General features: G+C 43.8%; 1 protein-coding gene across 1 annotated transcript in view; it reads right to left on the bottom strand.

Moving 5' to 3' along the window:
* Window positions 1-3416: 3416 nt before the first annotated feature.
* Window positions 3417-24220, bottom strand: part of C1H21orf58 (chromosome 1 C21orf58 homolog) — a 73933-nt gene continuing 53129 nt past the window's right edge. Inside the window, exons 5-11 of the mRNA XM_053267026.1 lie at window positions 21218-21291; window positions 19965-20126; window positions 16971-17088; window positions 10301-10440; window positions 7076-7284; window positions 5572-5639; window positions 3417-3869 (exon numbers count right to left, since the gene is read on the bottom strand). Coding sequence (XP_053123001.1) covers window positions 5597-5639; window positions 7076-7284; window positions 10301-10440; window positions 16971-17088; window positions 19965-20126; window positions 21218-21291 — 746 coding nt within the window. The 3' untranslated portion in view covers window positions 3417-3869; window positions 5572-5596. The remainder of the gene's footprint in view (window positions 3870-5571; window positions 5640-7075; window positions 7285-10300; window positions 10441-16970; window positions 17089-19964; window positions 20127-21217; window positions 21292-24220) is intronic.

Genomic DNA, 24220 nt, shown 5'->3' with positions numbered 1-24220 from the left:
GATGTTGTCTATTGAACCTTATGTACCTTTGAAGGTTTTAAATAGGTTCTACATACCAGCTGTTGGCATTGCTGATTCCAGGGCTCAAACTGCATCATCCATTATATGTGTACTTTGGCCTTGCATGTTTTTATTTTATTTTATTTTTCTTCTCTTCCTAAGGTAAATATCAGAGTAGGAGGGCTCAGTCAGGATTGGGATTGACACGTAGAAAAGAACAGGACATTAGCATGGTGGAGGGGGCTTTAACCTTTTGCCCTACAATCCCGACGTGCATCTAGAGGTCAGGTAACTGGTAGTCTACACTCCCAGCACAGTACCTCCAGTGACTGTTGCTGGTGTCTATCTTACGTTTCTTTTTAGATTGTGAGCCCTTTGGGGACAGGGATCCATCTTATTTATTATTTATTTCTCTGTGTAAACCGCCCTGAGCCATTTTTGGAAGGTTGGTATAGAAATTGAATGAATGAATGCATGCATGAATGAATGAATGAATGAATGAGTGGTCCCACAGCTGCCATATGCCCCAGCAGGGAAGCTCCCACCATTATTCTTTCTGCACCTCATCAATGAACTTCTTAGGTTTTTGTTGTACCATTTTCTGAAACTTGCTCAAATATTATCAGTGATTACTTTGATGCTCTTCAGACCTCCTAAGATGTCATGATGTTTTCCTTAGAAGATTTCCTATGCAGATTATACACCAAAAACTCATCCTTTGAAGAGCCATCGTCCAAATGGTATGTTAAAAGTGGTGAGCTATCCCAGGTGATCGAAGGTAGCCTCAGACATCCTCCTCTTTCAGGTCATTTCCTGTGTCCTGCTCCTTGAAAGAGGAGGGCCAGAGCCTCTGGAAAACTGAAAATGGCCCTGCACTGGAGGAGGCGGCAGGAGGAAGAAATCTGTTGGTGCTGTCCACCATTGCTCAGTAAGCTTGCCCATAGTCCTGTGGGTTACTGGATGGTGGTGGGTAGCAGCAGACACTGGGGCTTCATGGGTCAGCTGGGTTGGGGCTGTGGGCCCTCAGACAGGCATGGACTGTCAAGCCATGCCCGAGCTGACCAGCCCCAGATGCTGCCCTTGACTGAAGGGACAGTGGACATTTAATTCACTGTGCCTAATACAACACTTTATCTTTCCCTCAGAATATCGGCAGACAGGAGCTGGGCAATGTTCCTTCTAAGGCTTGTGCATATGCATATGCTCACATGTTTATGGATGTCTGCTCAGTTAATTTTAGATCTTGCTCAGGTTGAATCAGGAAGGCCCCACTCTGAATGCACATGTGCACACACTCATACTGCCTTGATACTGCCAGCCAGAACAAAACTCATTCCACACACAGATGAAGGACATTAGAGAAAACACTGGAGGTGGGTGATCCTGTTCCAAGAGATATGTAACTGCTTATAAGGTGACAGAAGAGAGGTAAAGCCAACATTTTATATTTCAATCACTGCCTTGCTCTAAAGAACTCAGGCCCTTTGAGGTCCTCTGAGGCTGCCCTAGGGAAACATGCTCCCTTTCTGCAGGATCAGGCAAACATTTGCAAATATAGCTTGTCAGAATCTCACTTATTTTCTCTGTAGGTTCCTGTGGCAATCCAAATTGATTTTTCACCTTTTGGAGGAAGAGACCTGTGTCCCAGTGTATAGCTTTGTTTCTAGAATCTTGTTTCTCCACAAAGTAGGAATGTTTGTCCTCCTTGCATAGATTGCACTGGAATCAAACTACTCAGCTGAATACGAATCAACATAAATTAGGTGTCTTTATTTTGAAATGTGAGATCAAAGGTTAGATAAAAAGACATGGATTATTTGATTTAATTATCAGAGTATGTGTAAATTATTCACAGCAAACACTTAAATCACTCCCAGAATAAGGTTGGTAAATGTTAATCATTCAACGAAACTAAGCCCATGTAAACAGATGATCTCTCCCTAAACTAGATGTTTTAACTCTTCTCACTCTGCAATATCTGAGCAACCCCACACCCTTCCACACAGGCAAGCAGTCAGAGAAGAATTAATAGAGCTATTCACATGGAAGTGCATACAGCTGATGATAGTGTGCACATCATTGGCGTTGCTAGCACTGACCACAAGGGGCACATGCCCCAAACATTTGCTTGGGTGCTCTGAAGCTCTTGCCCCTTGCCTGCTTGCCCCTTGCTCCCCACACCAACCACCTTGTTTGGATGAAGCAGGAGGCAATGATGAAGGAGCACACAGGCTAGGCTGGAACAACAGGTGTTCTCCCCGACCCCATCACTACCTCCTCCATTGTTGAGCACCTTCTCTTCCTTTCCTCTGCCACTTTCTGTCCCTTCCCTTTCAATGTGTGCACAAAGGGGAGGGGACCATGGCTACACTGCTTCTGGGGGTGGCTCCTTCAGCATGTGGGGGCCCTCAGCCCCATGCACAGCAGCAATCCAGCTCATGGGCTCAATGGAGGGGGTGGGGCCAGCCCAGAAGAAAGAGGTAGGTATTGGTAACACCTCCTCCTAAATGTACTGATAACTCTTCTCAAGAAAAAAAAGTGTAAAAAAAACCTGCTGAGCTATGGCAAAGTTTTTGTTTTTGCCACAAAACAAAATAGGTTGATGGGTGAGATAGTTTTTAAAAAACCCTCCCCATCACACACACGCATTCCACATGGTGTAGATGGCAAGGCTGCCACAAGAAATGATTGCAAAAGGGAGGGACATTTGAAAAGAAAGCAAGTACTGTGGGCCAGGGATCCAATCCTAATAGGCCCCTAGCAATGCCCCTGCCCAAAGTACACCAGATATTACAAGGATGTACTACTGATCAATGGCGCAAGAACTGGAGGAGAGAGTTGGGACTCCTTTAAGTGAGCTTGAAAAAGTTTATCAGAATGGGGTTTTGAGCCGGTTTGGCTCAAAGCCTTGCAGATTTGGGGCCAGGATCTTTTACATGCCTAGCAACACTCCTGTTTGCTTTGCAATTTGTGTTATGTGTAAAATAGCTAGCACTGGCCACTGCTCTAGCCAAAATGCTGGACCAAATAGATAATAGGTCTGATCTAAGAACACAATTCTGTTTAAACAAAAAGTAACTTACAATGCAACATGATGATGATGATGATGACGATGACATTTATATCCCATTCATCTTCCAAGGAGCCCATGGTTATGTTTCTCCACACAACAACACGGCTATTAACACAGCTGGATTTATTTCTGAGTAAATATGCATAGGACTGGGCTGTTAAGAGTAGCTCTGAGAAACCAAGGTGCATGGTTTAATATTTTGTTGTATTAAAAGAGAAGGGCTCTCAAAGTAAGTTGAGGAGAAACATTTATTTCAGTGCTTTCACTTGAGTTCTTTGTTCATTTTGGATAGTTAATGGTAAACATCTGCACTGGTACAGAAGGAACAAGGTCCAAACGTCAATGTTTTTTCCACAGTATTGCATTTATTTCTACCTCTGTTTGTTACATTATATGCTAATCTTCCCAGGGATTACAAAGTCATTGCTGTACTACAGGTCAGTGTGGAACTAAGCAAGAAAGAAGTTAAATGGCTTAGAAAAATGAAAATATTTATAATAAATTACACCATCCCAGTGCAGCCATTAATAGTTACTTCAGGATTTGGAATTGTCGTTTCAGAAGAAATAGATCGGATTAGGTAGACATCAATAAAAGAGGAAATAATGATGAAGAGTGCACTTAGTTGGGAGCAAATCCCACTGAATTAAATCCCACTTCCTTCTGAATAGACATGCATAAGATCAGGCTATCAGTCACCGCCGGTACTATGACAATCATCTCTGAAATTAAGGGTCAGATGAAGTAAGCTCCAGTGACAGTTAAGGTATGTGATCAGTATTCCTTTGCTGGCTACCTATGAGAGAAATCTGTTAGTATGTGTAACATAATTTAAACAAAAATAACATTGCAGCTGTAAAATGATGGAACAGACAGGACAAGCAAAAAACTAGAAACACTCAATTGAGAATAGAGGCATATGAGCATTGAGGTTGAAGGTCCCCCCCCCCCCGATATGCCATGCAGCACACCTGTAGAACTCTTTTGCGTGGTGGAGGCCCCCCTACGTGCCATAGGAGGCATCCTGAACTAGCATCCCCCAAGACAGCCATTTGTGTGGCCAGCAATGGCACAAGAGGTAGTAGCCATTTGCATGACATAGGAGGAGCCTCCGCTGTGTGTCATGCTGGCGCTGCGCTGCTCCTCACCTCTCCTTGCAAATAGAGCAGTAAGGAAAACTTTTAAAGGTACCTCTTGTACACCCACACTGCCCCCAGGCCCCTCACTGGCTGGCTGGAACAGCAGAACATTCCAGGTCAGAATGAGGCCATTCCATTCTGAGCCTGGAACAGGCCCTTAATTTAAAGGGTGTTCTCTTCCAGGCTCAGAACAATTGGAATGGCCCATTCAGAGTCGGAACATTCCGCCCTTGGAACGTTCTGCACACCCTTAGCCTCTTCCATGGCTGCTCACCTTGTTCTCATTCTCATCGCTGCTGCTTCACTCCACTGTTGTTGCCGCTGCCGGCAACTAGAGTGGCAGTGGTTTCTTAAGCTTTCTCCAGCCACTGGCACTGTAAAAACATCAGTGCAGTGTGTGTTTGTCTAGCACTGGTGGCCTCTAAAGCTTTCCCTGGTTGCATGCGATAAATACATTGGACACTGATATTTTTATGGCGTCAGTGGCCAGGGAAAGCTTTAGGAGCCACTGGTAAGTGGAGAGTGTCAATTTCTCTCTCTCTCTGATTCTCTCTGATTTCTGATTTGCTTTTATTTTTGTTTTGCCTTATGTTTCAAGAGATGTAACTATGTTTTACTTTGCTTTTTATTATTTTAATAAACTTAATTTTTTTTAAAAAAAACTGGAATGAGTTTTAGGAGTCATTGTGATAGCAGCTGCAGTGTCTTAAGTCCTAGGCGCTCCAGCAACAGCTTCTAAAGTTTCCGCAGCTTCTGTGTGCTATAAAAATATCACGGCTAGGAGACAAAAAGCAGCAGGCCATGATGTCTTTAAAGGGCTGGTGGCCGGGGAAATCTTCAGGAGCCACAGTGGCTCCTGAAGATTTAGAAGCCGCCATGGAGGCAGAGAGCGAGTGATAGGGACTGGAGGGCCAGGAGCCAATGATTAGAGGGCCTGGCAGTGAGTGGCTCATGTTCCAGCTGCTCAGTTATAGCTCCGCCCCTGCTTGAAGTCAAGATGAGTTGTCCAGCAGCATGCCTGGGAGTCAGGGAGATGGAAGGGGGGATGTGGAGTTGCTCTACTAGCTCATCCCCTCTCAGGGGGCCTAGGGACAATTGTCCCTCTCGGTTCAGTTATAGCTATGCCCCTGCATAGGCTCATAAATGCTAAAAGGCGTGTCTAGGTAGGAGGGAAGCCCTGCTCCTTGACTCAGCAGCAGGTCAACTTAAGCGGTGCTACTGCTGTATGGCAACCCATGCAAAGGTAGCCTTTAAAAAGCCCCACACCCTGCTGCACCACTAGCTGGAAGACAAGGGCCACTTTTGCAGGGAGGCAGACCTAGACCCAATATGAACACAGGGGGCCTATGCTGTAGTTACCTTTGCTAGGTGCTATCGATGAAGACTACAATCCCTGGGGCAATCCAAGGAATCCATTGGTTGGTACCCTTAGAAAAAGAAAGTGTGATTTATTAATAGAATTTTAGAGGTCCTCTAGTCTAGTCCCCTGCTCGTTGCTGGAAATTTCTAACACATCCTTGGCAGCCTACAATTCAGCCTCCATTTGAAAATGTCCAATAAAGGGGAGCCCATCACTGCATGAGGCAGACTGTTCCACTGACAAGCGGCTCTTATAGTTAGGAAATTCCTCTTCTGAATCTGTTTCCTTGTCATTTGAATCCACCGGCTATAGTCCTGCCCTCAGGGGCAACAGAGAACAAACCCATTTCTTCTTCTGCATGACAGCCCTTTAGATAGCTGAAGACTGCTTTTAGGGCTGTGCAAAGATTTGGTTTCAAAACATCAGAGACAAATCATCTTCACATCAACCCCGGCTCCGTGGGTAAGTGGCAGCTTTCAGTGCTTACCTCCATGCAGAGCAGTCTTCTGAGCAGCACTGGAGAGGGCCTTAAAGGTATCCTGAGCCACAAGAAGCCCTAGTGAAGTCTTGGGAAGTGTGCACCAAGCTGTGTGGGGAGTGCTATAAAATGTAGTCCTTCCTAGCACCAGGGGCGGAGCCACCATTGGGCCAACAGTTTCAAAGAACCTGGGCCACACCCAATCAGGGGCCGCGCCTTGCGGCCCTCGACACCCCCCCGTGTCTGACATCAGACTCGGGGGGGCTGCTTTAGCTCCCAAGTGGGGGCCGTGCAGCCCCTTCAAACTTCATGCCTCCCACGTGGTGGAGCCACACCACGGCCCCCGCATCTGACGTCAGATGCAGGGGGCATGGTCAGCGGGGCTGCTGCTGCCACCGCACACAGGCCACCAGCTGTCAGGCTCCGCCACTGCCTAGCACTTTCCCCACAGAACTCTGTGGGGAAAGTATTGGGAAGGAATACATTTCCCAGTATTTGGCACAACTCTTTGCACTGCCCTAATGTCTATCGTATCTCCCCTTAGTTTCCTTTTCTCCAGGCTAAACGTACTTAGCTCTTTCATAGAGCTTGCTTTTCAGACCCCTCTTGCTCTGCTCTGAACCTGTTCTAGTGTATTAACATCCTCCTTAAAATGTGGGGCTGAAAACTGGACACAGTATTCCAAGTGAGATCTGACCAGCACAGAATAGAGAGGAATGATTACTTGGACACTATGCTTCTGTTAATGCAGTCTAAGACTGCATTAGCTTTTTAAGGAGCTGCATTACCCTGCTAGTTCACATTCAGCTTGTTGTCTCCTCTATCGTGAACTCATGCATTTGAGTTTTCTTGTCAAAATTCAGGACTTATTTGTCTCAATTCTACATTTGTTTGGGAAATTCAGTCAAGCTGGCCAGGATGAGAGATGAACCACTTTCCTACTCTTAGAATATAGCAGATAGATCAAATTAACCACAGAGTTTCGTAATCAAACCTTGCAACTTGGCAACAAGCTGTTGACTTACGTGTGTGTTGCAGTAGCTGGGATTGGCAGATGATGTACATCAGACGGGAACCCTCCAAGCTGTGTGCCAAGACCAGGAGACATTACTGAATGCCACATGGGAAAGCCAAGCTGAGATGGAATAGTTGGTACCCCAGTAGATGTGTAATGATGATGATGCACCGTTGATGGTCGTGACCTGTCTGCTCTTACCACCAGAGGGGCAGCAAACTGCATATAATTTAGAGAAAAGTTCATGATTTAGAGAAAGGTTCCCTGCTAACTGAGCACAGAGGCACTTTTTAAAAATGGTGATTCTCTGTATATTTAGTAGTGGGAGAGCAACTGGCCCTATCCATCCCCAGCACAGCATCCCTCCAGTGGCTGTTGCTGGTGTCTATTTTGTTTCTTGTTTAGATTGTGAGCCCTTTGGGGACAGGGAGCCATTTTATTTATTTATTTATATTTATGTAAACTGCTTTGGGTATATAAATATTTGTTCAATTGTATGATGACGTTTCAAATTCCATATATATGAATATAGCTATATGGTGGGAGTTGGGCAGGCTGTTACAGGGGGAAACAGTTTAGGCAACTGAAGCCTATTCCTTTTTCTGGCTTTTCTCCCAATCCTGCAGCTCCAGGAAGTTCTGGGAACACTCCCGCAAGGATTAGGGTTCTGCTGTTGAATGCCAGGTGAGTAAATTCCAAAACATCTTTCATCCATGATTTAATTGTGGATGAGCATGCTGGCCTGGTATGTGTGACTGAGACTTGGTTGGGTGAGCTCGGTGGAGAGGGTCTCACTAAGCTCTGTCCATCGGGTTTCAAGATCCTGCAGCAGCTTCGCTTTGAGGACTGGGAAGAGGAGTTGTGGTCATCTATCGTGAGTCCATTCCCCTCTTCAGATGCCTGGTTAGGCACTATCAGCATTTTGATAGTCCCTGAGGGTGGGCCTACAAGATAGGATAGGGATGTCCACACCGGGGGCCCCTGGTAGGAGCAGCTCAGGATTTCATGGCTGCCATGACAACATTGGCCTATCTCAACTAATATCGGGTCCAGCGTTCTCTCAGTGTTGGTGACTACAACTCCCAGAATCCCCAGCTGCAATGGCTTTTGCTTGGGGATTGTGGGAGTTGTAGTCAACAACATCTGGGAATGTTAGAGGGGGACACTGACTGGGTTCTAGTCATGTGGCAGGACATATGCTGGATCTGGTTTTTGTCATCTAGGAACTGAATGATCTGCATGTGGGGGAGTTTGATATAACTCCTTTGTCATGGACAGACTATCATCTGGTGGGGTTTAGTTTGATTACTTCAACCAACCTCTTCAGGAGTAGTGGACCAATTAGAATGGTCCACCCCCAGAGGCTTATGGATCTGCTCAGTTTTCAGACAGCCCTTGGGGAGTTTCCAGTGTCCAGAACTGGTGACTCTGTCAAGGCCCTGGTGAATCTCTGGAATGTGTAACAGCCTGCGCTATTGACATATTCGCTCCTAAATGCCTTCTCTGGCTTGGTGCAGCCCGTTCCACTGATTGGTTCTCCTTGGAGCTTAGAGCAATTAAGCAACTTGGATCACGAGTGAAGCTGGAAAGAAGAGTGAAGCTGGAAAAAGATTCTTAAAGAATCTGACCAAACATGGGCTAGAACCCATTTTAGGGACTACTTTGGGGTGCGTAGTGCGTGTGAAGAAACATATTTCCTCTGCCTCCATTGCATTTGCCAATGTAGGTCAGCAGAGATGTTTCATGTGGCAAAGTCACTGCTTCATACAGACCCCTGGGTGATGGGGAAAGAACCATCAGCAGCCCTCTGTGACCAGTTTGTGTGTCACTTCACAAATAGAGTTGTTGGCATCCATGCCGATTTGGATTCCAGGATTTTGGCAATTTCAGGAGACATACCTCAGCAGCTATCTGGTCCATTGTGATGGATTATTTTCAGTGAATGCAGCCTAAGGAAGTGGACAAGATCGTGGGCAGTGTGAGGGCAACATCATACGCTCTGGACTCTTGCACTTCATGGCTAATAAAATCTGCCAGGACAGGAACAGGTATGTGGTTGGAGGAAAATATTAATGCTTCATGAAGGGAGGGCAAGATGCCATTGAGCCTCAAACAGGCAGTGGTAAGACCATTATTTTAAAAGCCCTTCCTTGATTCCTCCAATCCGGCCTGTTTCAAATTATCGCTTTTAAAGCAAGGTGATAGATAGAGCATGTGGTGTCTGTCTGTGCAGCTGCAAAGGGTCTTGGATGATGAGGATTATCTAGATCCTTTTCAATCTGGCTTTTGCCCTGAGTTTGCAACTGAAACTGCCTTGGTCACCCTGGTGGATGTCCTACGCTGTGAACTAGAAGCAGGAGTGCTTTGCTGGTATCATTCTGGACCATCAACCATGGTATCATTCTGGACTGCCTGTCAGGTATAGGGATCGGGAGTGGTTTTGGTCCTTTCTTGGAAGAAGGTGGAGCTAAGGGACATCTGGTTGATTCCTTGGCCTTTGGCCTAGGGGGTCCCGCAAGGCTCAGTATTGTCCCGTCCCCCCCAAACTCTGGGAGAGCTCATCAGGAGATTTGGACTGAAGTGTCATCAGTATGCAGATGATGCTCAGCTCTACCTCACTCTGGCATCAGATCCTAGGGAAAGAGTGGATGTAATGAAGTGGGGGCTGGAGGTGGTGGTGGGCTGGATGTGGGCTAGCAAACTGAGGCTAAATCCAGACAAGACAGACATGCTGTTGGACAGTAGGAAAGCCAGTCAGGATAGTGTGATTCAACCGGCTCTCGGTGGGGTTATACTCCCCTTGAAAGAACAAGTGCACAGTTTGGGGGTGTTGCTGGAACTGGCCTTGCTTTTGGATAGTCAGGTGGAGATGATGGCCGGGGTGCCTTTGCACAGCTTGCGCTATTTTGCTTGTCCCTGTTGGCTGTTGACATCAAGCTCATTTATTTATTTAATGAATATTTATATGTTGCTTTTCAAGAACAAAAAATAAGAATAAGATGTATTGCCTCCTTCAAGGGTCATATTCAGCATATATAGTGTGACAAACCTGAGTCTTTTGTAAAAATACATTTTTAGACTCTGGTAACTGGCCTCTCATTCACCACTGGTTAACCACTTCTGTATTCCACCTAGAAAACCACATGGCTCCGTGGTCACCAGGAGTCGACACGGACTCAACAGCACAACCTTTCCTTTCCTTTTACTATTCAAAGGCCTTTCTAAACACTTTTACCTGTTGTCCATTGTGAAGCATAGGAACCCCAGGCCCAGTTGCGGCTGGATAAGCAGGTGGCGGCAGAGATTTCAGCATCATGTTCTGCATAATGATCTGGTGCATCTGTGCATTTTGCATTAGCATCATCTCCACCATATCTAGGAAAGCATGCAGGGCAATATCAAGACATCATTCCCGACCAACTATAGAATGCAAGGAGAAATCAGCTCCTAAAGAGTTTAGATATTTAGTCAGAGCAGCCAGCAGTGACCGAATTCCAGCTATGACACTTTTGTATTGTAAAAAAACCATATTAACTAAAATAAATCACTCGATAAGTTCCCAACTACACAGGTGCAGAAAGTGAAATGGATGGATTAAAGATATTTAATCTATCTACCTAAAGGGGTAGGGGCATGTGAGAGGGCTTTCTCTGTGGTGGCCCCGGGGCTGTGGAATGCCCTCCCCTCTGAGGTGCGCCAAGCTCCGACATTGTGTACATTCAGGAGAATGGTGAAGACACACCTCTTTACCCTGGCTGTTGACTGGAGATGTAGTGGTTCTTCCCCTCTCAGGCACTGTATTTTTTTTACTGTATTTTAGATTTTATGATGCTTAATTTTAATAATGTTTTATATTTGTTTTATTGGTTGTAACCTGCTCTGAGACCTTTGGGCATAGGGTGTGCTAGAAATGTAAGTAAGTAAGTAAATATATAAATAAATAAATATTTCATTGCCTAGACTTCCTTGTGTGCTCTGGACTGTTCATAATAAATTGTTGCCAAGAGATGCCTTGAAGATGTGGAAGAGATATTCTAGTTTTAAGCACACGTAAGGCTAGAAGACTAGCCATTCTCTGGGAGAACATATGTTAAGAGCCAAACACTGCAATAAGAAGCATGCCTACTCAGATTTCAATCTCGCTGAGTTCAACGGGACTTACTTCCTAGTGAATGTGGAGGATTGCAGACTCAGTTGCTCTCTATAGTATATTCACTAAGAACCTATCTACATGTTATATTAAACACAATGCTCATAGTTGTTGGAGATGCAGCTCCTGACAACAACTCTATTGGCCACTGGGGCACTATAGGCAGAGATAGTGAGCAAGGTAATGCCCTCTCTGACTATGCTTTCTCTACTTCCCGTTGGTTAGACTGACAGTCCTAGGCTTCATTCTCTTACCTGAGGGACAAACCTTCTCTTCCTCTCTTCCTTCTTGATGTAGCAAGCAGCTAGGCATGTAGGCCTTTCTTACATGCCTTACATATTTCCTAAATATACTACTTTATTTAGAACTTTAACTAAAGGTGAAACTCGGAAAATTAGAATATCGTGCAAAAGTCCATTAATTTCAGTAATGCAAATTAAAAGGTGAAACTGATATATGAGACAAATGCATTACATGCAAAGCGAGATAAGTCAAGCCTTAATTTGTTATAATTGTGATGATTATGGCATACAGCTCATGAAAACCCCAAATCCACAATCCCAGAAAATTAGAATATTACATGGAACCAAGAAGACAAGGATTGAAGAATAGAACAATATCAGACCTCTGAAAAGTATAAGCATGCATATGTATTCAGTACTTGGTTTGGGCCCCTTTTGCAGCAATTACTGCCTCAATGCGGCGTGGCATGGATGCTATCAGCCTGTGGCACTGATGAGGTATTATGGAAGACCAGGATGCTTCATTAGCGGCCTTCAGCAATTCTGCATTGTTTGGTCTCATGTCTCTCATCCTTCTCTTGGCAATGCCCCATTGATTCTCTATGGGGTCAGGTCAGGCGAGTTTGCTGGCCAATCAAGCACAGTATACTGTATACTTTTCAGAGGTCCGATATTGTTCTTTTCTTCAATCCTTGTCTTCTTGGTTCCATGTAATATTCTAATTTTCTGAGATTGTGGATTTGGGGTTTTCATGAGCTGTACGCCATGATCATGACAATTATAACAAATTAAGGCTTGACCTATCTCGCTTTGCATGTAATGCCTCTGTCTCATATATCAGTTTCACCTTTTAATTTGCATTACTGAAATTAATGGACTTTTGCACGATATTCTAATTTTCCGAGTTTCACCTGTACCTGTCTCCAGACAATATTAATGAGCAGTGCTCTCCTTACTGGTGCACTTCTGCTGAGGGTTGGGTAGATAAATGACCTCCTCTCCAAATCTCTCTAACAATAGTTTGCCCCTGTAATTTTGAGGTTTATTTATTTATTTAAACTGAAGTTGCAAAGTTGTTTGCCCTGGAAGGGAAGCTTCCCCTGGCACCCTAAGGGTCATATTAGACAGAACACAAAATGTTTCTCTCCTGACCTTTAAAAAAAAAATTGGGAAATTTTTGAGTATGCTGCAAAAAAGATAAAGAACTTCAATATAAGTGACTAGCATAGACAATAGATACAATTGCAATTGTAGCACATCATATATGACTTAAACATAAAATTCTACAGTTAACCCCCTGAATTAACACCAGCCTTTGCCAATTACCAATTAAAATACATATCTTACCATCAATAGACATGAGTAAGTGATTAGGGTGAATGGACTGGATCCCCCACCTATGAAGTTCCAAAAGGGTTCCTACCTCATATAAAATGGGTATCTTGATTATGATGGCTGTCAGGTTTTAAAGATGAGGAGACTTTATTCATTATCATAATGTTCAATGTTTTAACAAACAAGTCTCTGATAGAGACGTGACCCTTTTTTCTCCATAGAGATCCAGTTGTGAGTTGTGCAGCTTATGTCTTTCTCTGTTGGGCTTCTGTGTGTATGTATTTCTATTGCTCTGGTCTGTGACTGTAATAAAGTTTTTGATTTGGACTTGTTTGTGAGTTGCTCAGCAGCTAAAGAGTTCATTGTGTGAAGTGTCAAGTTTGCCTTGAAAGGATAAATCAAGTAAATAGTTTATAGGATCAAGTGGAATGTTATAATTAATAATTACAACAATATGTTTATGAAACCTGAGCCAAAATTTAGAAACATTTGGGCAAGTCCATCACTGGTGGAAGAAATTTCCTTTACTACCAATTGCAGGGGAATAACAGCAAGAGAGAGGGCGTGCACATACCTCTTGCCTGTGTGCTCCCCAGAGGCATCGGGTGGGCCACTGTGTGAAACAGGATGCTGGACTAGATGGGCCTCCTTGGGCCTGACCCAGCCGGGCTCTTCTGATGTCTCTACCACATCCCTTCCAGCATTTAGAGGAATTCACTGGGTTTGATGCTGCCAAGTTGACTAGAGCAAGATGCCATGTGGTCAGTACCTTGTATATGTTTTCTTTAATGTTTCAGGAGGGGGATTGTAGAATTCCAGATTTGGCTCCATTTAAGGTCATTGATTTCTTGATTAAGGCCTTTCTTCCATCTAGATCTGTATAGCAGTTTAACTTTCAATTTTTCCGTAAGTAAGGCATCATAAATTTGGGCTAACAGCCTTTTATGGTTAGCACTGTCAGTTATTACAGATTCAAAGAGGATCTTAGGTCAGTTTAGTTTCATTATCCAAGAGTTTGATGCTATAAGGTGTGATATTTTTAAGTATTTGAACCATGGCAAATGCAAACTGTTGGCTTTGGAAGCCAGTTCTTGTTTTGTGAACATCTTGTCTTTGTTAATAAACAAGTAACATTTAGTGAGTACAGCCTTTTTCCAGATTTGAAAGTCTTTAATATGTCTTCCAGATGGAAAAGAGTGTTGGCCAAAAATTGTGGCTATTGGGGAAGGAGGTGGAGCAGCAAGCTGATATCTCCATATATCCCAGGTTTGTAAGGTGATGAGTAAATAAGCATTGTCTAATGTAGATAATGGTCTATCCTTCAAGTCTTACCTTGGTACTTCTTCCACATTGTGTGGAAAACAGTTTGATTTTCAGTGTTTACCCATGACTGTGAATTATGTGATTATAGAAGTTTAGGTATTTGTGCCAGAGATGCTGACTCATAGTATAGACGCAAGTCAGGTGTTTTCAACCCTCCGCTCTTAGCTTGCTTTCTCAAGATGGCTCTCTGCATTCTCGGTTGCTTTTTTTATTACACCACGGGAAGCTGTCAAGAGAAGGGAAGGAAGAAAAAAGTGGCGGGGGAGGAGGAAAAAATAAAAGAGGGGTAAGAAAGGTGGGTGGAGGTGGTATGGGGGAAGAATAGTGGGAAATAAAGTGGGGGGGGGAGGATAACATCCTGGAACATAGGAAACAGGTGACTAAAACATGAAGTGGTACTTTAATGTAGAATGCATGTGGATTCAGTTGGTCTAAAGCGTCACAGAGATGAAATCAGGGAAGTGTACACTGAGATATTCTAATTAGGTTGCTATTGAGTCTGACATTTGAATTTCTCTGGGAGGCTCTCCATATGCATTTCTGAAGACTGCTCTTGAAGACTTAAAGCAGTGAGGATCCCCATTGATAAGCGATCTGAGCTGTTGTTATAGGGCACATATAGGGCTTCAGTTATAGGGCACATTGCTCTTCTCCTTTTTGGCATCTGTCAAGAGATATCTGTGAAAACTAAAATAGGTTTTGTTTTGATGCTGGAAAGTTGAAACTCCCTCTCTTTCTAGCTTCTCAGATAAATTTGCTTTTTGAATGCGCATCTAAAACCTTTGCCATAATATCTCTTGAATGTTGTTAGGGATGGATAACAGAGGATCTACCCTGTAGGCATTAGTATTGGTTGGATAAAGACTGTCTTCCAAATGGAGCTCTTTGCTTAGCCAAAAAATTAGCTGAAAAAAATAAATATCTGATCCCTCAAGATGTTCCAAAATCTCTGAAGTGCAATGAATCCCTGTGCAATTGATTTTCCAAATTTTCTATACAAAGAATATAATCCTCTTCATTTTTTTATTTTTTATTTTGGTAATATTTGTATTTCTGTCTGGAGGGTTGTGCCCAGCTCCATAGCTGTATCAGATACTAGTGCTATCTCAGAGGTTTTATGTTCAAGTTCAGTCAGTTTGGTTTGTAGTGTTTGTAGTAATAGCTGCATCTGCTCTAAGATGTTGGATTTTACCTGATGTAGCTCTTTCAAAACTAGCCAAGTCTTGTTAGTATGTGTGTTTATATTAACTGGGGTGCTTAGGAGTTCTTTCACAGCCATTTTGTCTTTATCTTGTTGAAAATGCAAGGAGATTTCAGCCATTTGTGGAGTTACAAGGAAGTTTTTGAGATCTTTTCTCTTGTAGGTAGATTCCTTGGGTGTTTTAGCATCAGACTTGCTCATTTTGGTTAACACAGAAAGCCTTTCAGTGCTAAGGCTAAGTGATAATTAATCCCCGGGAGACAGAGCTTTGGAGCTATTAGTGATGTCACTTCCCCCCTCTCTTGTCTTCTTAAAAAACAAAACAAAACAAAAAACTTTAATGCAGCTCCAGGGAAGCTCCAAATCTGATCAGAACAGGAGGTGCTCAAGCTTTCTGTAGGGCTATTTGCTAAAAGTCACTTTCCTCAAGCTCTCTGTGCAAGGGAAACAGAATGCATTGTGAACCCAATCTCTTTTCCTGGTAGTAAAAGCTGGGGTGGTCAGAAATATATCCCCCTTGCTGCTCCAATAAAACTCAGAGCCCCTTCCTATGTTTGCGTTAAAGTATTTTTTTTAAGTTGGGAGACATCTCACGTATTTATATTTACTTTATCTAGTAGAGTTCCATCCCACCTGTTAGGAACAATGCTATGGCCTCATATAAGGTGCCCAACAGTAAAATATGCTCATAAAAACGTTAAGAAATTATATAACGTAATACATTCTCATCATTGCACCTATTTTGCCCCTAGAGGGATCTGAACTGTTAACCTTTTCTAGTGATCAGAAACATATATAGAGAAGAAAAAGTGTTAGTCACCAAGACCATTTTCTCATCATACCTCAGAGCATCGCTCCTGCTACTGCATCCTGCCACATTATGCTGATGAGTACAGCAAGAACCTCAGTTTTAGCTTTCTTATAAATTTCAGGGGTTCCGACTGCTCTTTTCCTTGTGTGTGATGTGTTTTGCATTTCTATTGCACTATAATGTTCTGGAAATGAATGCATTTAATTTGGTTTTATGTCATGATCCAGCATGATATGATTGTAGAAATAAAAGAATATTCTAGATGGTGGTGATGTATGAATGTAGCTGTTTGACAGTGGAACCAACTGCCTCATGCAGTGGTGGGCTCTCCTTTGCTAAAGGATTTCAAACTGCCAGCTGCTACAGGATGTAGCCACATGCTGCTTAATTCACAAAGGGATCGCTCCATGATATCTTGTATATGAAGCAAGGGATGATGTGGAGAAAGAAAAATGCTAGTAATATCTGAAGACGACTGAGTTTGCGTCTTACTCAGAAATAAGTCCCACTGGACCTTAGGTAAGCGTGCTTAGGACTGGAGCTGTGCAATGCAAGTTAAATGGGACTTAACTGGCAAACAAACATGCAGGAGGATTGCCGCCAATGTATGTTTACTTGGAAGAAACTCACACTGTGCTGCTTATTTATTCATTTTAAGAATCTATATCCTGCCTTTCCTGTAAATATGTTGGCTAACAATACATTAAAATGCAAAATGATAAGAACAATAAAAATATAAGAGTACAACAATAAAGCCAGCATAAAAACTGGTTTTCAACAGGGCTTACCCCCTTGCATGTGTGCTTAGGACTGCAACCTGAGTCTCAGAACATGAATGCTCACCTTCTTTAATACTCCCAGAGCGAGGAGCTGGGAAAGGCTGAGGAGGTGGAATCTGGGTGATGAGTGGTGGCTGTTGCTGAGGTATTTGTTGAATGATGGTTGCTGGCTGCTGAGGCAACTTGGAAGCAAAACAAAGGAGAAACAGTATTCTCAGGGACCAAATTAAAATAGGAATCTTTGTTTATATATATTTTAACTAAGACAGATAATTAGTGTTCAGCTCAGATAAAGGATTGGACTAATCAAGCGCTGTGCGGGGGGCGGGGTTGGGTAAGAATTTTATCCGTGTTCTCTGTGTGCCAACATTGAGAGAGGCTAAATTTTCGTGCACATGGGACAGGGCCTTCTCTATTGTTGCTCCCAGGCTCTAGAATGCTCTCCTAGCTAATGTTCACACTCTGACATCTGTGGCTGCTTTTACAAGCCCCTCCCCTCCTGCCCCCCCCTCTCCCCCGCTCCATCTCTCTTTTCTTTTCCAACCTCCCCCCAGCCAGCGCAGCTAGGGGAGGGGAGGGAGGGGGGAATGGGGAGAAGATGTATGTCAAATACAGAATGTCAAAACACATTAAATTAAAATCATCAACAACTCAAGACTGTTTTATTTATTCAGGCTTTTACCTCTTAGAGGCTGCTGGGTTTCTCAGCTTTCTTGCTTCTGTTTATCTTTTCAATAGTTTTTTGGTGTGTTCATTGTTTTTAATGTTGATTTTAAGGCTTTAAATGTAACTTTTATGGAATTTAATTGTATTTAATTTTTATTCAGCTGTAAATAAAGTATCTATCTATCTTATTTTTTGTAAACTGCCTTGAGATACATTATGAAAGGAGGTATAAAAATTGAAAAAGTGAATGATAGAGTATGTGGTGCCTGTGCAGCTGCAAAAGGTCTTGGATGATACAGATTATCTAGACTCTTTTCAATCGGGCTTTCACCCTGGGTTTGAGACTGAAAGTGCCTTGGTTACCATGGTGGATGACCTACGTCAGGAACTAGACAGGGGGTGGGGGCATCCCTGTTGGTTCTACTCAGCAGCATTTGATACCGTTGACCATGATATCCTTCTGGACCGCCTCTCAGGTATAGGGATCAGGGGTGGTGTATTGGAGTGGTTCCAGTCCCTTCTTGTGGGGAGGTTCCAAAAGGTGGTGCTGTGGAACTCCTGCTTGACTCCTTCGCCTCTGGCCTATGGGATCCTGCAAGGCTCAGTATTCTCCCCCATGCTCTTTAACATCTACATGAAACCACTGGGAGAGGTCATCAGGAGATTTGGACTAAGTGTCATCAGTATGCAGATGATGCTCAGCTCTATCTGTTTTTGACATCAGATCCTAGAGAAGCAGTGGATGTACTGAACTGGGGACCAGAGGCAATGATGGGCTGGATGTGGGCTAGCAAACTGAGGCTAAATCCAGACAAGACAGTAGTGCAGCTGGTCAGTAGAAAAGCCAGGCAGGACAGGGTGATTCAACCAACTTTAGATGGGATTATACTTCTCTTGAGACAACAAGTGCACAGCTTGGGGGTGTTATTGGACTCGGCTCTGCTTTTGGATGCTCAGGTGGAGGCGGTAGCCAGGGGTGCCTTTGCACAGCTTCAGCTAGCGCGCCAACTGCATCCCTTTCTCGAGAAAGCAGATCTGGCCACAGATCTGGCCATGCCTTAGTCATGTCGTGGCTGGATTATGTGGGTTTCCCCTTGAAGAATATTTGGAAACTTCAGTTGGTGCAGAAAACAGCTGCCAGGGTTTTTTTTTTTCCTGGAACTGCTTGCTCAGAGCAGATTACATCTCTTTTGAAAGAGCTGAACTGGCTGTGAATTTGTTTCTGGATCCTATTCAAGGTGCTGGTTATTACCTACAGCCCTTAATGGTTTGGGCCCTGGATACCTGAAGGACCACCTGCTCCCAAGGGTTTCTGCCCGCTTGATAAGGTCATCGGCGGGTGGAGGGCTTTGCTCCACATGCTGACTTTGAGAGAGGCTAAGTTGTCATGCACACGGTTCAGGGCCTTCTCTGTTGTTGTCCCCTGGCTCTGCATGCCCTCCCAGTGAATGTCCTCTCTGATTTTTGTGGCTGCTTTTAAAACACAACTAACACCCTTTGTATTTGTTCAGGGTTTTACTCCTCTCATTTGTCTTTTTTATGGTTGTTGATTTTTGCTGTTTTATGGTTTTTGCTATTTAACTGATTTTAAAATTTGAAATGTGATTTTGATGGAATTTTATTGTAGTTTAACTTTTGTAAACCACCTTGGAATGTCTCATGAAAGGCGGTATAAAACCTGAATGAATGAATAAATGAATAAATAAATAAATACCCCTCCCCAAATGCTATAGTAGGGGTAGGTAACCTACCCTTATATTGTAGCTGGGAATGATGAGAATTGTAGTTCAACAACAGCAAGAGAGCCAAGGTTGCCTATTTTGGAGTTGGAATTCCAGCACATTGACCTTTTGCACCGACTATCCTAATGGCCACTAGGGGCACTGAGAGTGGAAGTAGTGGGTGAGGGTCTCCTTACCTGTCCCTGCTTGCCTCTATTCTATGACTCCTACCTTGACTCCTCTGGTACTTCCTATAGTGAGTCAGTCCTCTTCCATTCTTCCTAGAGAGAAGATGGAGACATTTCTCTCCCTACCTATTCATTATGTAGCTGATAGATAGGATTAAGTCTTTCCTATCCTAATGTATTTCACCAATAAATAAATTGTTTAGACTCTACCGTGATCTCCATGTGTGTTCCTTAAATAACTACAACAACTAAATTCCACACTCTGTAAATGGAGTAGCAGCTTCCTTGACAATTTGCTAAATAATCATAAACACCAACAGCCTACCCTCTGTGCTATAGGCTCAATCTTCACTGCCCACCCACCCCCACCCCTGCTTCAAAGTTGCTATTTAAGTAAAATAAATGCAGGGGCAAACTACATATTGTTTGGCCCTAACAAACAATAGGCTTCTGTCTTTCAGGGATGTAGCGCAACACTCTTACTGTCTGCTGGATAATCCTTGGTTGCTCAGGTAGAGGAGTTGGAGGAGGAAGAGGAAGAGGAAGAGGAATTTGGTAGACATGTTCAGGTTCTGGTCTGTAGCATTTTCTCTGTATACTTGGCAATCCATGCGGGATAGAAAAGTCTTCCAAAAGCTTTTGCTCCTACAATATTAAACATATATGTATATTTGTTTGTTTTTAAGTGGACACATTTTCTAAAGGAAAATCCTCTAAAAAGATAGGAATTTAATTTTTTACCCCAATAGTACTGTGGCAAAGGGATGCTTAACCCTTTCCCCTCATCACCAGTTCCTCACTCTAAATCATTCTTCTCTGAAGCTACAGTGGAATGTTAAAAGCTATACTGGGGAGATCTGATTTTTCTTCCAAATTTTCTACCACTAGGTCAGGGGCAGAGCCAACATGGTGCAAATAGGGCTGCCAATGAAAAGGGCCACTGAAGCCCACAAGGGGGCATGGCTTGGGCTCTGGAAGCAGAGGCGTAACTATAGGGGGGGCAGGGGGGGCACGTGCCCCGGGTGCCATCTTTTCTGGTCATGTGGGGGGTGCCGCCATGACAAAATTTTTTGTTGTTGTTAATACAAATGTTTCCTGCTCAGTGCAGCAGCGCTGCAGCAGTCAAGGGAGCGCATCAGCGCCCCCTCCCCCATGAGCGGTCCCTGCCCACGCCCCCCCCCCATTGCTTTGCTGGCGCCTGGTGGCCAGTCAGTCGCCTGGCTTGGTGGCGGCGGCAGGCGCTTGTGAGGAAAAACCTAAGTATAATGTAGTATGGGGGGGGCGTGGGGGGCGCCATTTCAGTGCTTGCCCCGGGCGCCGTTTTCCCTAGTTATGCCTCTGTCTGGAAGAGTCCCGAGTGAATTCCCTCCACCCACACCAGGGTTCCAGAGAGCCCCGAGCGAGCTCTCCCCTGTCCTTTTCAGGCAGCACTGACATAATGCATGCCTGGCATAATGCATTCCCCTTTCTCTCCCTCCAGGGAGAGAAAGGGAAATGCATGTTGCCTGAAATGACAAAGGGGGAACTCACTCAGGCTATCCCAAGCCTGGGCCAACCCCCCTTTGCACATGATGTTTTGGAGGAAGGGAAAGGGAAATATATGCTGTCTTAGGCAGCAAGCACTGCCTGAAATGACAGGGAGAGAGCTTGCTCAGGCTCTCTGGAGCCCAAGCCATGCACACGTGTATTTTATCAGGGTGTGAAGAATATATTTAGAAGTATTGCCTGGGTCATACCCTGAGTTGCTGCAGAAGATCTTTTCTTCGTCTTAGTGCATTTTGTAATGCAGTGTCATGACCATCGAGATTTCCTGCAAAACAATTGGAGACACCCTATTATCTCCTTTGTTTAGTTATAGTTTTACATTATTTTAAATAACTGTATAAAATATCAGGAGGAAGAAGGGGAAGAGGGGGAGACAGATAATAAAAAGAAAAGAGGAGATGTCTAAGAGGGTACTAGGGCATTTGCATCCTGGCCAACCGCATCCCGGTCAATTAGTCCCAGTCATTGGTGTCCCTGGACATTTGCGTCCAGTTTTTTTTGCATCTCAGACATTTGTGTCCCTAACCCACAGTATAACTAATATTTCCATATTAGATTTCTTAAAAAACAATTTGATTAATTAAAAAAGAGATTGTAGCATGCATCAAAATTAATTTATAAGTCCTTAAAAAGTATGCATATTGTGGCCTCGTAAGAAACTTATTTTGGCCTCAGGATTATAACATGCAAGTAATGATTGAAGGCACTTGTTGAGATTCTCACCATCTAAGAGCGATAGGATAGGTAAGGTGAGGATGGGTCTAGATAATTAGTTTCCTTCAAGAGGCAAAGAAAACTACATGAACCAAACAAGCACGAGGGAGAGTAAAATCCTTTCAGATCATTTGAACACAAACATGATCAAAATATTTAAAAGGGGTGTGTGTATTTAGACTGCTTATCTAGATGCAATCTAGACCCATTTCAAGAGAGAGCCAGGGAGAGTGCACACTTTAAGCAGCTATTGATATCATTGACCATAATATCCTTCTGGAGAGGCTGGTTGAGTTGAGTATAGGTTGACAGTGGTTCTCTTCCTTTCTGGATGGTTCCTTCCAGAAGGTGGTGCTGTGGAATCACTGCTCAAACCCTTGGCAGTTATGCTTTGGGTTCCCACAGGTTCTCTTCTTTCCCCTGTGCTATTTTATATCTACATGAAACCACTTGACGAGATCATCTTGATGTGGTGAGATCATCTTGATGCTTGCGGTGTCATCTGTATGCAAATGATACTCATCAGTATGAAGATGTCACCTGGCTTTATCTCTTTTTTATTGGATGCAGGTGAAGTAGTGACTGTCCTGAATCAGTGTTTGGGTGCAGTAATGGACTGGATGAGGGGGAACAAACAGACTGAATCCAGACAAGATTAAAGTCCACCTGGCTGAGTAATGTTCAGCCTTAGAAGAAGTTGCACTCCCCCTAAAGCAGGCCTGCACAACATAAGGTCCAGTGGCTGGATCCAGCCCACGGGGGCTATTTTGCTGGCTTGCAGGAAGGGAAGTTGCTCTTGGCTTATCCTACGACAAGCAGCAGCAGCTCAATGCAGTTGTCCACTTGAGACCAGATTTTCCTCACTTGCCTTGCTAGTCCAGTCCAGTCCTGTCCCTGGGCCCAGGCCCACTAGCCCCACCCCTCATCCCTTTCCCCCTGACTCCAACCCTCGGCCCCCTCACTATCCTTAATTTTTAAATAATTTTAGTCATGTAATGATTAATATGCAGAAAATTGATCTCGCCCCCTACACACCAAGTCATGGTTGGTTCCAGCCCACCAGCATATTTGAGCTATTCACCCTTGCCCTAAAGATCAGGTTTACAGTTTGGGGGTGCTCACTGATCCACTGTTGTTGCTAGAGGCTCAGTTGGCCTCTGTGACTTAGAGTGCCTTTTATCAGCTTAGGCTATGCCAGCTGCAATCTTATCTGGATAGAGATGGCTTGGCCACAGTTACTCATGCTCTGGTAACCTCACATTTAAATTACTGCAGTGTGTTGTACGCAGGACTGCCTTTAATTGTGAGATTGTGAGCCCTTCGGGGACAGGGTTCCATCGGACCTCTGAAAAGTATACAGTGTACTGTGCTTGATTGGCCAGCAAACTCGCCTGACCTGACCCCATAGAGAATCTATGGGGCATTGCCAAGAGAAGGATGAGAGACATGAGACCAAACAATGCAGAAGAGCTGAAGGCCGTTAATGAAGCATCCTGGTCTTCCATAACACCTCAGCAGTGCCACAGGCTGATAGCATCCATGCCACGCCGCATTGAGGCAGTAATTGCTGCAAAAGGGGCCCAAACCAAGTACTGAATACATATGCATGCTTATACTTTTCAGAGGTCCGATATTGTTCTATTCTTCAATCCTTGTCTTCTTGGTTCCATGTAATATTCTAATTTTCTGAGATTGTGGATTTGGGGTTTTCATGAGCTGTACGCCATGATCATCACAATTATAACAAATTAAGGCTTGACTTATCTGGCTTTGCATGTAATGCATCTGTCTCATATATCAGTTTCACCTTTTAATTTGCATTACTGAAATTAATGGACTTTTGCACGATATTCTAATTTTCTGAGTTTCACCTGTAAATGAAGCAGAAGCACCAGAACCCCCACCAGCAGCTACCCAGCCCCACCAGAGCCAGTGCCTGGAATTGAGACAAGCCCTTGAAGATCAAGGACAATCCTTGATCACTGCAACTGTACCCAATTTAGTTCAAATGGGTTAAGCAGTCCACAAATTAGCCTGCTTGCACCGCAGACATTCACGTGACCACCATCTTGTATCAGGGTGGATGACATCATCACATACTATGCCGCTGAGGTGCCCCCAGAACTGTACCCAATTTGGTTCATATTGGTCCAGGCGTTGCAAAGTTGATAGGGCTGGACACACAGACAGACACACAGAAAGCAGGGTGATCTCATAAGACTATTGGAAAGTAGGCTAAAAAAAAAATTAAAAGGCAGATATCAGCGACAGCTACTGGCAGGGATAATATGCTGAGTTAAATAGGGACAGTTGCTCTCCCCTGTGAAAAGTATAATGCTTATATTTTTTGCAGTTCAGAAGAAATGGAGCTACAAAACCACTACATGAAGAGTGCCTCTGCCTAGTTAGGAAGGGTCATAGTCAGCATTTTCAGTGTGACCAAACTGAGCTAGTTTTCCCCAAGAACAGTGATTGACCAT

The sequence above is a fragment of the Hemicordylus capensis genome, chromosome 1, assembly GCF_027244095.1.
Source record: "Hemicordylus capensis ecotype Gifberg chromosome 1, rHemCap1.1.pri, whole genome shotgun sequence".
Taxonomy (NCBI): domain Eukaryota; kingdom Metazoa; phylum Chordata; class Lepidosauria; order Squamata; family Cordylidae; genus Hemicordylus; species Hemicordylus capensis.
The sequence above is the reverse complement of the archived record's forward strand: the minus strand, read 5'-3'. Positions and strand labels throughout refer to the sequence as shown.